Genomic DNA, 15441 nt, shown 5'->3' with positions numbered 1-15441 from the left:
CCAGCAGCGTGGTGATTGATGATTGCTCAGCCTGGTGTGTGTGTGTGCGCGTGCATGCGCGTACACGTGCCCTTCCATGATCCTTCATAATGACATTGGCACCCTCTGGCAGGCTGTGTGCGTGCTTGCGTGCACTTGTGTATGCGTGCTCGTGCTTATTACTATCCATGTGGGGAGCAGGATACGCATGTCAACATTGACCTAGTGGGGACGTCCTACTGGTCTGGGACACCACAGTAATTTTCATGGCTATAATGTTCACACGGCCAGATGCAAAGATACAGTCTACCATTCATTGTGAATGGAAGCCAGCGACATGAAGCTACGAAGCACATCCGACGTTTGTAGCTAGGGATGGAGCTCGATACCCGAAGAAACCCGATAACAAGCTTCAATATTATTTTCCAAAAGTAAAAAGGTCACTTGCCTTCCGTCTGTTAGAAAAGTACTGTATTTGAAGGCCATAGTAAAAGATACTGGTTCTGTTCAGAATTTAAAAAACAATTGTCGTCTTCTGTCTTTCCACAAAATAATAGAAAATGCTCGATAGTACGTGGGCTCGATAAGAAGCCGGCTCGATAAGCCTGATCAATGAGGTGCTCGTTATCAATAAAAATGAACAAGCTCCATCCCTATTTGTAGCTGCTGCAAAAGCTACAAATTGAAGCTTTGGGTTCAACTTCCAGATGCAAAGCTACAAAGATACATATTGAATTGTTGTTGTTTTTTTGTTGTTATCACATAATTTCATAGGTCACCACATTCGGCGACACTGAAACACAGAAACGGAGTAGATGTGTTTAGAATGTATCTTCACCAAAAGTCTCACTCATTCACTTCACACACACATTCAAACACTGATGGCGGAGGAAACCATGCAAGGCACCAACCTGCTCATCGGGAGCAATTAGGGGTTCAGTGTCTTGCTCAAGGACACTTCGACACTAACTGTGTGTCTGTGTGTCTGCGTGTCTGTGTGCGTATCAGGTATTGATATCAACCTGACAGACTACCAGGGGAGAACAGCTTTGGAGATTCTGAGAGAACATCCTGCACAGAAGTCTCAGCAAATCACAGCTCTTATCCAAGGTAAATTACACACACACACACACACACACACACACACACACACACACACACACACACACACACACACACACACACACACACACACACACACTTCACTTTCACTCTGAGCCATGTACACACTGTACATGACATGGTCCGTATCGTTGCTGTATCCATATTCAAGTTTTTTCTTAAATGAATTCCCTATACTTGATAATACTACATGTACTGTATTATCAAAACTGTTACTTTTGAAACGCGCTGAAGCTTGTAGATCTGCAAACACTTTTGACGCTTTTCTTTGTAGAGTGCATGCTCTCTCTCTCTCTCTCTCTCTCTCTCTCTCTCTCTCTCTCTCTCTCTCTCTCTCTCTCTCTCTCTCTCTCCCCCATTTATACAGCGGATGTGAGGCTGATTGATAAACCCCTTTTTCCAGGAAGTTTATCTTCCAATGGGAAACAATGGGAGCTCCTGTGTGCGTGCGTGTAGTACATTCCAACTCGACCTCAGTGTACTGCCATTGTCCGCATGGCTCGCGCAACAATCCGGCGTCCATCGTTGAACGGGGTGAATCGCATGGTAATTAGTGAGCGCGATGGTTATCGATGAGCACCTCGCCGCAGACCACAGCTCAACGAATGGCTGGGGGGTGGGCGGTGTGGCTGCCTTATATTCCAACTGAAGCACAGCTGGATCATACTTGATGGGATAATAAGACAGACTTTTTTCAGAGAGGAGGGAGGCCGCTATTAGGTAAGACAGAGTGAGTGTTCCTGAAGGGAGAGATGGGGGGCGGGTAACGACCTCAGGAGGTATTGGAACTGAAAGCGTTTCGAAAGTGTTTTTTTTTATCCTGCAGAGAAGAATAACAGCGGCGGTAGCTTGGCTCGTGTCACGGCTCAGAGCAGATGAGGACATGGCATTGGAAGACGGAGAGCAGGCCCTGGGCAGATCTCATCTTCCACCCCGTTGAGACCACCAGTGGGCTGGTGTTTACTCCAACAGGATGGTTTAGACTTTAGTGTGACAAAACCGATACCTCAACAACTGTCCTCAAGTGCCAGCTACCAACCTTCTTTTTTTTTTTGAGGGGTGCTCGCCTCTCCTATGCCCAGCTTTGATTTGAGCGATGATTTGATTGGCTGAGCAAAGTACACATTGATGATAAAAAGTGAGGGCAGAAAAGTGAAGACTGAAAAGTGAGGATGCAAATTGTGATTGGCAAGAATGAGATGATGTATGATGATAAGAGCGCCCCTCACTTCACAGAAAGACATCAGGAAACCGTCATGCTTTTTGCCTTTTCTGCCTTTATTGATAGATTAACAGTAGGCTGATAGGAAATGGGGACAGAGATGGGGGGGGGGGGGGGGGGGGGGGGGTGACACGTAGCAAAGGTTTGTCGGGATCGCAACCTTCATGCAGCCCCATTGCCCCCGCCGGGGGCAGCAGCTGTCCACCTCTGAACAGCACTCAGCGGGTCAATGGAGACCCACTTGGTCTCCGGTTCCAACTCTGATGTTGCGGATTTACCCCCTTTACCCCCCTGGGGTTTAAGAGGTTCCACTTCAACCAACTTTGTTGTTCGACAAATAGCAGCCGATCTACAAGCTCATACACAGCTTGTAGATATGCTATTTTGGCCGAACATTTGCTGAATGTTTTCCTATTATGATGACTAGAATAGGGATGTACGGTTGTAGTTAATTGATGGCTTCACTCCGTGGAGCCACAGACGGTGACTTTGACCATGAAGATCTAAGCTGGAGAATCTAGATGAAAATGTGGAGCCAGTGTTTGGCCAATGGCAGCCAGATAAAACAGTTGTTTAACCCCTTTAAGACCTGAGACCAGATTCTACAAAATGTCTTCCAAATCCTGACAGCTTTCTTAAAAACGTATCAGTGGTGCACATTTTCATGTTAAGGACCCACAGAATTATCTGTATTTGGCTGCGGACCCCCATCTGAAAATATGTTGTTCCAGGGACCCCCCCCAGAAGCAAATATTTGAGTTAAAAACATTCACTGTGAAAGAATATATTCAAAGATTTGCACACGATTTTTCAAAAATAGCTAATGTTTAAAATAATGGTTTAAGAGGTAAAAAGCTGTAATGTGACACATATGTGTCTAAATGGGTTAAAAATAGTAACAAATAGCCGATCTACAAGCTCACGAAGCGTCGTGAGAGTACTACTTTTATGCAAGTTTGGTTTAGCGCCCCAGCCTGTGTCCGGCGTGAGGAGGAAGCCCCAAAAAACCCACGTGAGGCCTTTAGGGGAGGGCCATTCAAGCCACTGTTTCCCTGCGGGCCTGCAGAATCCACCACTCCTGAATGAAGTGTCTGGTGCTGGGAATCTGGTGCAACGCACAGGTCCTCCTGGGCCTGGTGAGAGCAGGAGTGGAACTGGTGAGGAGTAGGAGGTGCCCGGCCAGGAGTCAACCCACAGTGACTAGTCGCTCCACGTGCCGGATGTCCCGCCCAGTACCAGATGGCCCGCCCCGTCCTGGCAGAGTAGTTCTGGAGCACCGGAGTGTGTGTCCCTGGTTTTTCCCTAATGGGACTGATCGAGGGTAGCTACTGGGATGTAAGTTGGGACTTGATCACCCCGGCTGGGTCACCCGAGTGAGGGGTATGATGTTCGAGAGACCCGAAACCCCGATAACCTTGGGATACATCACTGAGGATACGTCCCAGGTGCATCCTTGCAACGTTTTTTTTTTGTTCTTGTACTTTTACAAAATGTTGCATTCCGGACTTTTACTTTACAGAGTATTTCTACATTGCAGTATTGATACTTAAGTAATACATTTAAAAAGTGAGTACTTTTTTCCACCACTGGTTATAGTGCCTTGTGGCAAACACATTGCAGCGGAGCTGAGCTATTTACGCCTTCTTCAATGAAAGCCATGCATGCACATCACCGTTTTGATGTGGGAGAACCCTCATTCATGATGTTCATACTCACATGTTGAATGGGGACAGTGTGGCTATAATGCTGTGGAGAGACAACAGTTCAGTCCCACTGAGCAACAGTGGGCTATTAGACATCCGTCTAAAACCGGGCTAAACTGGTCTAGAATTAGATTAGATTCGACGTTGATTCGCTGTTTTTTTTCTCCGTGGACTTAGTGGGGTGTCATGTCATCTGAGTTGTCCGTGTTGACTGCCAAGCATTTCAACAGATAATTGGACCTTAGCGGATGTTCTGGAATTGGTCGGTCCGTTGGTGTTTTGTTTTAAATGCATTTATTATTTTCAAAGAAAACAAAGTTAATTTCACCATCTCCGCTCCGAGCCTTCAGATCAGTTGAGACTGAGCATTGTGCTGCATGTTGTTTATCGTTCTTTATCCTTTCTGTCTAGTTGTCCGTGTGTATCGTCGGTCAAACTGTAAGATTAGTTTTGAAATTGCTTTTTTCCCCCCTCGTCCCAAGGCTCATGAATTTGTTGGGACAGATTCTAAAGCACTTTAAAAGGAATTGATTTGCAGAGCCTATAAAGGCAGTTTTGGTCAAGATGATAACCCTTTGCTTTGTAAAGTTCCACAGCTGATGATCCACAGCTTTAATTTAAGTCATATCAAATTCTACATACAGTAGAATCACAAAGCTCGAGGCATTTTTTTCTGTCACTGTGTTGTTGTCGGAGGTTAACCGATTCCAAGCCACCATTGACTCCAGCACTCTGGAGCCAGTGCCAACAGAATGCACGAAAAAGGCCACAAAGAAGACCCCGTGAATCGGCTCTGTGAATCAGAAGTAGTACTCAGCCATTTCGGTGCCACAGCCGGTCACCTAATCTAGCACTAGAAACGTTAATATTCTAACCGGGAGGCCATGATCATTTTTTATTGAGCTCCTAACATCGTCCCTCACCTCAATCTGAGGCTCAATTCCGAGAAAATGCAGCTAAAGATCGCAGAAACACTTGCTTCCATGATGTGACGTCATCGTAATCCAAAAACTAAATGTGTGTGTGTGTGTGTGTGTGTGTGTGTGTGTGTGTGTGTGTGTGTGTGTGTGTGTGTGTGTGTGTGTGTGTGTGTGTGTGTGTGTGTGTGTGTGTGTGTGTGTGTGTGTGTGTGTGTGTGTGTGTGTGTGTGTGTGTGTAGTACAGTACAGTGGAGCCTCGTCCTGAGTAGTAGTAGAATGAAGAGTGACGCTTCACTCATCTGCTGTAAATCAAAAACGCATCCTCCTCCATAACAACAGGGGAAGAACCCCCACGGCTGCCAATGACAGCACTGCTGCTGGGTGTGTGTCTGTGTGTGTGTGTGTGTGTGTGTGTGTGTGTGTGTGTGTCTGTCCGTGTTTCTCCTCTGCAACAGGAAATAGCATGCAGCTGATCCATTCACTACCCCACAGCTGTGTCCTCTCTCTTTGCCTCTCCCTCAGTCTCTCTCGCACGCACGCACGCACGCACGCACGCACGCACGCACGCACGCACGCACGCACGCACGCACGCACGCACGCACAGATAGGACGGTTCTCTCCCTCTTCTTTCTTTGTCCCCGTTACAGTTCAAGTCTCTCCAATTCCAGCTCTCATTTCCTGACGTGGGGTTCAGAGATGAGATAGAATGTGTGCTTCAAGTTGCCCGTGGAACGACAGTGTCGCTGAGACGAGTGACGTGTGATTCGATGCTCTGGTTTTAGAGGAGATGAAAAGGAGGACAGAATATGATCGGGGTGGCTAATGTTCTCGTTTTGGTGTCGCTTTCCCTTTGCATTGCACATATAGTTTTGATGTGGAATAATTATGCTCCTCGTGAATCGTATACATTACAGTATAACTCACAGCAGTGATTTAATTTGCGCCGTCGCTTGAATCCAAACATCGTCTCGTTGCAATTCAACCGACCAGAGACTGTCACAACAACAGACACGCGGAAATTAGTCTGAAGCGCAGCGCTCTCACATATCCCATTAGTTAGACAGCCAACGTCAGATCTGAAATCTGAAGCATCAATTAAGCACCACACTACATTTTTGGCCTGTTTACGCATAATTATAAGCTCCCTCTCTATGATTTCAGCCTGACTTTAATGTCTGTGATTTAGTGGCTGTGGAACGGCTACTATAGCGTCCCTGTGGCTATCCAAATACCGTGTTCTATCTTTATCTCTCCACGGGGCGGCCTCAATCGCCAATAACTACGTCTTAACTTCTTCTGTCATCTGTCACTCCATCTCTCTCTCTCTCTCTCTCTATCTCTCTCTCTCTCTATCTCTCTCTCTCTCAATCTCTCTCGATCCCGTTCGTCCTCAGCAGCATGTCTCTGCTCATGCCTCGCCTCGTTAAATCATGTATAACTATGGGCCTTTGGATCTTATATACCCATTGATTATACAGAAACAGATTGTTGTTTTGGCTTCACGACCACAGATTATAACATTGGGAGCGAGCGGGCCTCGTAATCACTTCGGGACCAAAACGGTTGCTTGAAAAGGTGCAATCTGGTCAGAACTCTGGTTCCGGGGCGACGACCACGGATCCAGGAATGTACAGTCAACAACAGTCAACTGGTTAACACACACAGCACACTGCGAGTGAGCACGCAGACAAAAAGAATGGCCAGGAAGTTGATGGCGACGATTAGAGAAGAGGCGCACACAGTAAAGTCCCATTGTTACAGATGGAGGGCCGTGATTTTTTTTTTCAGGTATTATAATTATATAAGGATTTTATTCAAAAAAGTGTACAGTATTTTGTTAAAATGTCGTTTTTTATGTCGCCACACCCACCGGTTCATTAAGTATGCTGGTTTGCCTGATGGGTGGTGATCCATCTGAACTGAAGCCGCACCCACAGCTGTAATTTAACCCAGGAAGGTGTACAAATGGAACAATTTACAATGTAGGCATTTAGTAGACTCTCTTAATCCAAATGATGAACGGATCCATTTGTACACTGTTCTGGAGTAAAGGAACAATAGAATGTTAATATAGAGACTCCTGCACCAGTACTGAAGTCCCTTGGCTGTTGCTAAGACTCGCTTTGAGGAAAACAACATCTTCATCTATCTTCAAAACTCGTTTTTTATCTGCCTGGGGCGTTTGCCACATTACGTTAGAACGCCTCGGCTTGAATGATTTGTAAACGTAGTTTTCCAATATGAAGGAGAGGCTGTTTTTACTCCAGCAAATGTATAACTATTAAGAATCTTTTTTTTTACAAGCGATTCAGTTTGTCAGCATGTTTTGGGTGAAAGGGAAAGCGTCTTTGGGTTGCACAGTGCAACAGAGCCCCAGCTGGCTCATCTGTAGCCACTTAAGAGCTTGGTGACAGCCAAAGTGTAATCTGACCTCTCTCTCTCTCTCTCTCTCTCTCTCTCTCTCTCTCTCTCTCTCTCTCTCTCTCTCTCTCAAGAGTACAAAAATAATATTGGCGTGGTCAGAATGCCGAGACTCTCCTCTTTCCAACAGCGTTCATAAGCTGATCTTTACGACTCCAGCAGAGAAGGTCACATACTGTACAAATATAGTATGTATACGTATAGCCTATGCCTATAGCATACTGTGTATATTGTGTCTTGCACTGCTTTAATAGCACTCCAAGGTTCTTTTGTATCACGTGTGCCAACATGTAGTCATGGTACTGTACTGTTACTGTACTTTACAGCAGGAATATATCCTATTTTCAGTATACTTTTACTTCTACTCCACTACTGTACATCTCAAAGGCAAATATTATACTTTTTACTAATTACTTTGTAGATTTTGATTTATTACTGTATTACAAAACATAATGAGTACTTTTAATGTTGGTAGTTTAACTCATTGATGTCATTTTTATTGTTAACCTATTTCTACCATAATATCGCAATTTTCATTCAACTTTGACCCCTCTGTCACATGGAACAATTTTATTTATTTTTTAATCCCATTTTTTCACCCAGTGGCAATTATCTATTGCAATCCTGGGCACTACACTCACTCCGCCAACCTGGAGAGGCAACGGACTGACCTCATGTTTCCTGCAATGCATGAGGAGTCCAAGCCGCTTCTTTTCACCTGACAGGGTGGAGTTTCCCCGGTTAGACGTAGCGCGTGGAAGGAACACGTTATTCCGACCAGTTCCTTTCCCCTCCATCAGGCGCCCCGACTGACCAGGGGGAGGCAGTTTAGAGACCAGGATTATACTGCATGACACGGAGAGAACATGCAAACTCTACACAGAAAGGCCCTTTTGCCAACCCCACCTTGGGTATGGGCACTGATGACGCGGAGGAGAGAACACGCCCCCCAGCGTGGACCTTCTAGCTGTGCGGCGACAGCACTACCGACTGTGCCACCGTGCCCCACATGGAACCATTGTTTTGTGTATCACTACGCCAGCAGCAGCACAAAACCCATAGTTCCATGTGACAGATAGAGGAGGCAAAGTTGAATGAAAGTTGCTCCACATGGTACTAGAAATAGGTCAACAATACAAATTATGCTAGTTTTGTGTATTGATTTATTTTTAATGAGTGGCCCCCAGTGCCCCCCACCACATGACCGGAACTACTTAATTTTCGCCAAAACAACTCAGACAATCAATTAATACCTTTGCAACCACTATATGGCAAGTAATTCCTACAGCTTTAAGTCCAAAAGTCCGAACTAACTAACTAACTAACCTTTAAAGCTGTGGATCATCAGCTGTGGAACTTCATAAAGCAAAGGGTTTACCAAAACTGCATTTATAGGCTTTTAAAGTGCTTTACAATCTACTCCAACAAATTCATGAGGCTTGGAATGAGGTGAAAGAAAAAAGCAATTTCAAAACTAATCTTACAGTTTGACCGACGATACGCATGAACAACTAGACACAAAGGATAAAGAAGGATAAACAACATGCAGCACAATGCTCAGTCTCAACTGATCTGAAGGCTCTAAACAACATGCAGCACAATGCTCGGTCTCAACTGATCTGAAGGCTCTAAACAACATGCAGCACAATGCTCAGTCTCAACTGATCTGAAGACTATAAACAACATGCAATCTCAACATGCTCAGTCTCAACTGATCTGAAGACTATAAACAACATGCAGCACAATGCTCAGTCTCAACTGATCTGAAGGATAAACAACATGCAGCACAATGCTCAGTCTCAGCTGATCTGAAGGCTCTAAACAACATGCAGCACAATGCTCAGTCTCAACTGATCCGAAGGCTCTAAACAACAACATGCAGCACAATGCTCAGTCTCAACTGATCTGAAGGTATAAACAACATGCAGCACAATGCTCAGTCTCAACTGATCTGAAGGTATAAACAACATGCAGCACAATGCTCAGTCTCAACTGATCTGAAGGCTCTAAACAACATGCAGCACAATGCTCAGTCTGAACTGATCTGAAGGCTCTAAACAACATGCAGCACAATGCTCAGTCTCAACTGATCTGAAGGCTCTAAACAACATGCAGCACAATGCTTAGTCTCAACTGATCTGAAGGCTCTAAACAACATGCAGCACAATGCTTAGTCTCAACTGATCTGAAGGCTCTAAACAACATGCAGCACAATGCTCAGTCTCAACTGATCTGAAGGCTCTAAACAACATGCAGCACAATGCTTAGTCTCAACTGATCTGAAGGCTCTAAACAACATGCAGCACAATGCTCAGTCTCAACTGATCTGAAGGCTCTAAACAACATGCAGCACAATGCTCAGTCTCAACTGATCTGAAGGCTCTAAACAACATGCAGCACAATGCTTAGTCTCAACTGATCTGAAGGCTCTAAACAACATGCAGCACAATGCTCAGTCTCAACTGATCTGAAGGCTCTAAACAACATGCAGCACAATGCTCAGTCTCAACTGATCTGAAGGCTCTAAACAACATGCAGCACAATGCTTAGTCTCAACTGATCTGAAGGCTCTAAACAACATGCAGCACAATGCTCAGTCTCAACTGATCTGAAGGCTCTAAACAACATGCAGCACAATGCTCAGTCTCAACTGATCTGAAGGCTCTAAACAACATGCAGCACAATGCTCAGTCTCAACTGATCTGAAGGCTCTAAACAACATGCAGCACAATGCTTAGTCTCAACTGATCTGAAGGCTCTAAACAACATGCAGCACAATGCTCAGTCTCAACTGATCTGAAGGCTCTAAACAACATGCAGCACAATGCTCAGTCTCAACTGATCTGAAGGCTCTAAACAACATGCAGCACAATGCTCAGTCTCAGCTGATCTGAAGGCTCTAAACAACATGCAGCACAATGCTCAGTCTCAACTGATCTGAAGGCTCTAAACAACATGCAGCACAGTGCTCAGTCTCAACTGATCTGAAGGCTCGGAGCGGAGATGGTGAAATTAACTTTGTTTTCTTTGGAAATAATAGATGCATTAAAAAAAACCACACACATACACACACACCGACGGACCGACCAATTCCAGAACATCCGCTAAGGTCCAATTATCTGTTGAAATGCTTGGCAGTCAACACGGAAAACTCAGATGACATGACACTGAACTGTTGTGTCTCCTCAGCATTAGACACTGTCCCCATTCAACATGAACATCACATGAATGACGCTTCTCACACGTCAAAATGCTGATGTGCATATGCAGTGGTGGAAAGTAACCAAGTACATTTACTCAAGTACTGTAATTTTGAGGTATTTGTAGTTTACTTGAGTATTTCCAGTTTTCAGTTTCAATTTACTTCTATCTCAGATCGAAATATTGTACTTTTACTCCACTATAATTATTAGTTAGTTACTTTTAGATTTGTATTATTATTACAAAACATGTTGTATATCTGCTATTTTCAAAATTTGTATACATTTGAAAACTTGAAATTGGACATTTGCATAATTAGTACTTTCTACTGTAAGTACATTTAAGTACATTTTGATGCCAATACCTTTGTACTTTTACTCAAGTAGATATTGAATTACGGACTTTTGCTTGTAACGGAGTATTTCTACAATGCTGTATTGATACTTTTACTTAAGTACAACATTTGAGTACTTTTTCCACCACTGTGGCACCACATGGCTTTCATTGTCGCCTCTGCAATGTGTTTGCCACACAGGAACCAGTGGTGGAAAGTACTCTTTTAAAGTAAAAGTATCAATACTGCAATGTAGAAATACTCTGTTACAAGTAAAAGTCCAGAATGCAACATTTACTTGAGTAAAAGTACAAAAGTATTGGTATAAAAATGGACTTGAAGTACCAAAAAGTAGAAAGTATTCAAATGTGTAACAATATTTTTGAAATATATTTTGAAAATAGCCAATCACAAATTTGAACTTGCAGATCTGCTACTTTCAAATGGCCGAAATCTCTCTCTCTCTCTGACATGTGCAGTAGTATGCATATATGTGGCTGCACTTCCTAATTATGCACACACACACACACACACACACACACACACACACACACACACACACACACACACACACACACACCCTGACATTAACAAGGTTTCTCATTAGTACTGTACAGATTTTCGTGCGTGCGTGTGTGTATCAGTTGACCGTGTACAGTCCATTGCTCTCTCTCTCCATTCACCTCTAATGCACATCACCTGTTAGGGTGAAGTGATTTTGCAGTCGCTACGCGCTGCTGCACTGTGTGTGTGTGTGTGTGTGTGTGTGTGTGTGTGTGTGTGTGTGTGTGTGTGTGTGTGTGTGTGTGTGTGTGTGTGTGTGTGTGTGTGTGTGTGTGTGTGTGTGTGTGTGTGTGTGTGTGTGTGTGTGTGTGTGTGTGTGTGTGTGTGTGTGTGTGTGTGTGTGTGTGTGTGTGCGCACGGCACAGTGTGCTGCTACATCTAGCCTATACATATTGATCTATAGTAAAATGGCTTCTCACATTTACTGTAGTCACAGTCCTTCTCTTTGTCCTCTTTCTCTCTCTCCTCCCCCCTTTGTCTCTCTCTCACTCTTTGTCTCTCTCTCCCCCTCTCTCTCTCTCTCTCTCTCTCTCCCTCTCTCTCTCTCTCTCTCCCTCTCTCTACCCCCTCCTCTCTCTCTCTCTCTCGTTTTGCTCATGTAGCTCGTTAACTGCCACCTTGACTGTTCTGAATTCCTTCTCTCTCTCCGTCTCTCCTCGTTCGATCCTCTCTCTCCTCCTTCCACTTATCGCCTGTGCTCGTCCATTTTCACACCACACGCGCGCACACACACATGCGCACACACGTGCAGTCGCGCACACACACACACACGCACACGCACACGTGCTCATCTCTGTCTGTCTCTGTGTCCCCAGAATACATGATGGAGGACGTGGACGAGCCCATTCGCCGCTGTCCCGTTCCTGCACCTCGAACCTCGGTCCCCTCGCCCTGCCCCTCCCCCTCCCTCAGACACAAGAGTGAGTACATGCACACACACACACACACACACACACACACACACACACACACACCCCTGTGTGCACGACCAAATGCATTCGACGGCCAGCATAACCCATTAAAGACCTGGAACACATCTGTGTCACCTTATAGCTTTTAACCACTTTTAACCGTTATTTTACATTTTAGCTGTTGGAAAAATAGCAGATCTACAAGCTTGTAGCGCGGCACAGTGTCGTGCTATGAGCTTGTAGATTTGCTTTTTTTGAAAAAATCATAAACATGTGCAAATCTTTGAATATATGTATATATTCTTCCACAGCGCACGTCTTAACTTAAATCTTTGCTTCTGGGGGGTCCCTGGAACAACATATTTTGAGATTGGGGTTGGCGGCAAAATACGTAACGGCTCCTTGACATGAAATGGTTTGAGAACCACTGATATTGAAGCATCCAGAAACCTCGTGATTTCGAAGACATTTGTAGAATCTGGTCTCAGCCAGGGCTACCAAAACAACGCCCTCTGCTGCTGATCTGCACAAGGTGAACAAAAGTGCCCCTAGTGGCGAGGAAATGATTACTATTTACTACCACTCTGAGTGCAGCTCAAAGATGCTGCTATTTGTCCCAAAGTGACTGCAAAAAGAAATGCTGCTATTTGTTTCAAAAAAGCTTTATTCCCTGTATAACATATATAACGACACAATGTGACACAGCTGTTTACAAAATGCTGTAAGCCTTCCAACTGTATATACTTTCCCCATTTTCAGCTGTTTTTATTAGATTTTGACACTTGCTTTGGCAATGTAAACCTATGTTTTCCCATGCTCCATTGAATTGAATTGAATTGAATTGAATTGAGTGCCAGTACTCACTGTTGCCCTGGCCAACACTGCCCCCTGTGGCCCACAGTGCACATTGCAACGTGCTGCTGCTGATCCGTTCGACCTGCCTCTGTGACTGTCTGTCAGCACGCATCCCATAATAATCACCTCCGTCACCATGGAGACCGACAGAGGGAGGGAGGAAGTGATCAGTGCGTGCTAGCTAGTCAACAACTTGCTGACTTGTTCACACCACAGTTGTCTTTTGGGCCGTGTTTGCTAGTGAGATATCGACCACATGAGCTGGAGCTGGAGAGTGGAATCCAATTCCAATTAACTTTAACCCCTTTACAGTCTAGTAGTAGGTTATTATCGTGTGTGTGTGTGTGTGTGTGTGTGTGTGTGTGTGTGTGTGTGTGTGTGTGTGTGTGTGTGTGTGTGTGTGTGTGTGTGTGTGTGTGTGTGTGTGTGTGTGTGTGTGTGTGTGTGTGTGTGTGTGTGTGTGTGTGTGTGTGTGTGTGTGTGTGTGTGTGTGTGTGTGTGTGTGTGTGTGAGAGAGTGATGGGGAAAGTGGGGTCGAGAGACAGAGAGGGAGGGGAGAGTTCCTTTTGTTGGAATTCCTTCCTCCTCTTCATCCCTCTTCAGTTGTGCTGCAGAGTCATTTTTCCTTCCTTAGTCCATTGACACCTGAGACCAGATTCTACAAACTTCTAAATCACGACAGTTTTCTGAAAAACCTCATATTTCTATATTGATATCAAACTATTTCATGTCAAGGACCCCAAAAATGATATGCCACCTGAAAATATGTTAAAAGCCTTCGCTGCAAAATAACATGTTTTTCTTTCCACACCGTTTCATTTGTTTATTTTGTAAGAAGTGCAGCCATGTTTATTTGGCTTTTGTTTCCTTCTTCTATGAAATAACTTAATATTAAAAAGGTGGGCATAATAAGCTTCGGCTTAAGTCCTTTCCTTTTCGGTCAATTGTATCATGTTAATCCTTTTGTCTGTATGTAAAACCATGTGTTATGACTCGAGTGTATGTGACCCAAGTGCACAGCAAGGAAGAGGCAACAACATTTTTGTCACAAAGTCACAGAGGAGAGAACAAAGCATAGTAACGGCATGACGTTTAACTGTCTAACTCTAAGCACTGAGGACCTATGTCTGGCTGTCTTAACTACCGTAGACTGGAGACGAACTGGCGCCGAGCTGCAGACAGGGCTGGCTCTTGTAGCTTCATCAGCTGATTGCAGACGACGCTCAGGTGGGGAGGTTATAACTGGGAGACAGGTGTGTTGAGAGGTGCTGTGGAGTGCCTTTCCTTCTGGTGGCGCTGAAGGGCACAGAGCACCCACAGCACACAGATGTGATGTCGATGGGGGGCGAGACGTAACACCATGACCGAGACAAATAAAACTAACATTTTCACAATTTTTCACGATCTAAAGTATTAAATAATGGTTCATGTGGTTAAAACCTAAAGTGCATTAATGTGTTCCAGGCTACTGAGTGGCAAAAAACAAGTTTCGGGCTTTGACATCCCATTACATCCAAACAGAAAAGTCCTATGTGATTGTATTAAACTACGATAAACTCTGCCACTTTGCCACTCACTTCGCCACTCCAGATGATACGGTGACAGGCAAGCTGTCCAAACTCCTCCATGACATTTGAATTCCGGACTTTTCCTTGTAATATAACAGAGTTATTTCTATATTGCAGTTTTGATACTTTTACTTAAGTAAAAACCTTGAGTACTTTTTCCACCTACCTCCAGATGACGCGGTGACGGGCGAGTTGTCCAAACTGCTCCATGACATCAAGAAGTGCAGAGACAGGGACTACTCGTTCGAGGAGCTCTGCCAGACCATCTCGTCTCACTCCATGGACAGCTTCGGCAGCGGACGCACGTCGACGGACGACGACCGCAGCGAGCGCTCCAACGGCACGCTGACCCGTGTCGGCAAGGTACGGCACGCACGCACACGTATGCACGCAGGCACGTAGGCAGGCAGGCAGGCAGGCACGCACACACCCACACGTTCCGAGGGAAACATCTCATTTCTTCTTTTGGGTCACGGGCCATAAAGTTTGGAACCATTCCTTTAGATTAGAGCAAGGGTTCCCAAATTGGAGGTCCCCAAATTATTTTGGGGATCCCAAATGATTAGCTATAATAGCTTAATGCGCAGCATCGTTTTCTCACTCAACACCCAAACACGGTGAAATAGCATGCTTTGTCAATT

General features: G+C 44.8%; 1 protein-coding gene across 4 annotated transcripts in view; it reads left to right on the top strand.

The window, feature by feature from the left end:
* Positions 1 to 15441, top strand: part of anks1b (ankyrin repeat and sterile alpha motif domain containing 1B) — a 296270-nt gene that overhangs the window by 112286 nt on the left and 168543 nt on the right. For all 4 annotated transcript variants that reach the window (XM_079494548.1, XM_079494547.1, XM_079494546.1 and 1 more), the window contains exons 7-9: positions 988 to 1089; positions 12282 to 12386; positions 14973 to 15163. In XM_079494548.1, coding sequence (XP_079350674.1) covers positions 988 to 1089; positions 12282 to 12386; positions 14973 to 15163 — 398 coding nt within the window. The remainder of the gene's footprint in view (positions 1 to 987; positions 1090 to 12281; positions 12387 to 14972; positions 15164 to 15441) is intronic.

The sequence above is a fragment of the Electrona antarctica genome (genome assembly GCF_951216825.1).
Source record: "Electrona antarctica genome assembly, chromosome: 23".
NCBI lineage: Eukaryota > Metazoa > Chordata > Actinopteri > Myctophiformes > Myctophidae > Electrona > Electrona antarctica.
Note: the sequence above shows the minus strand (reverse complement) of the source record. Positions and strands in the feature narration are given on the sequence as shown.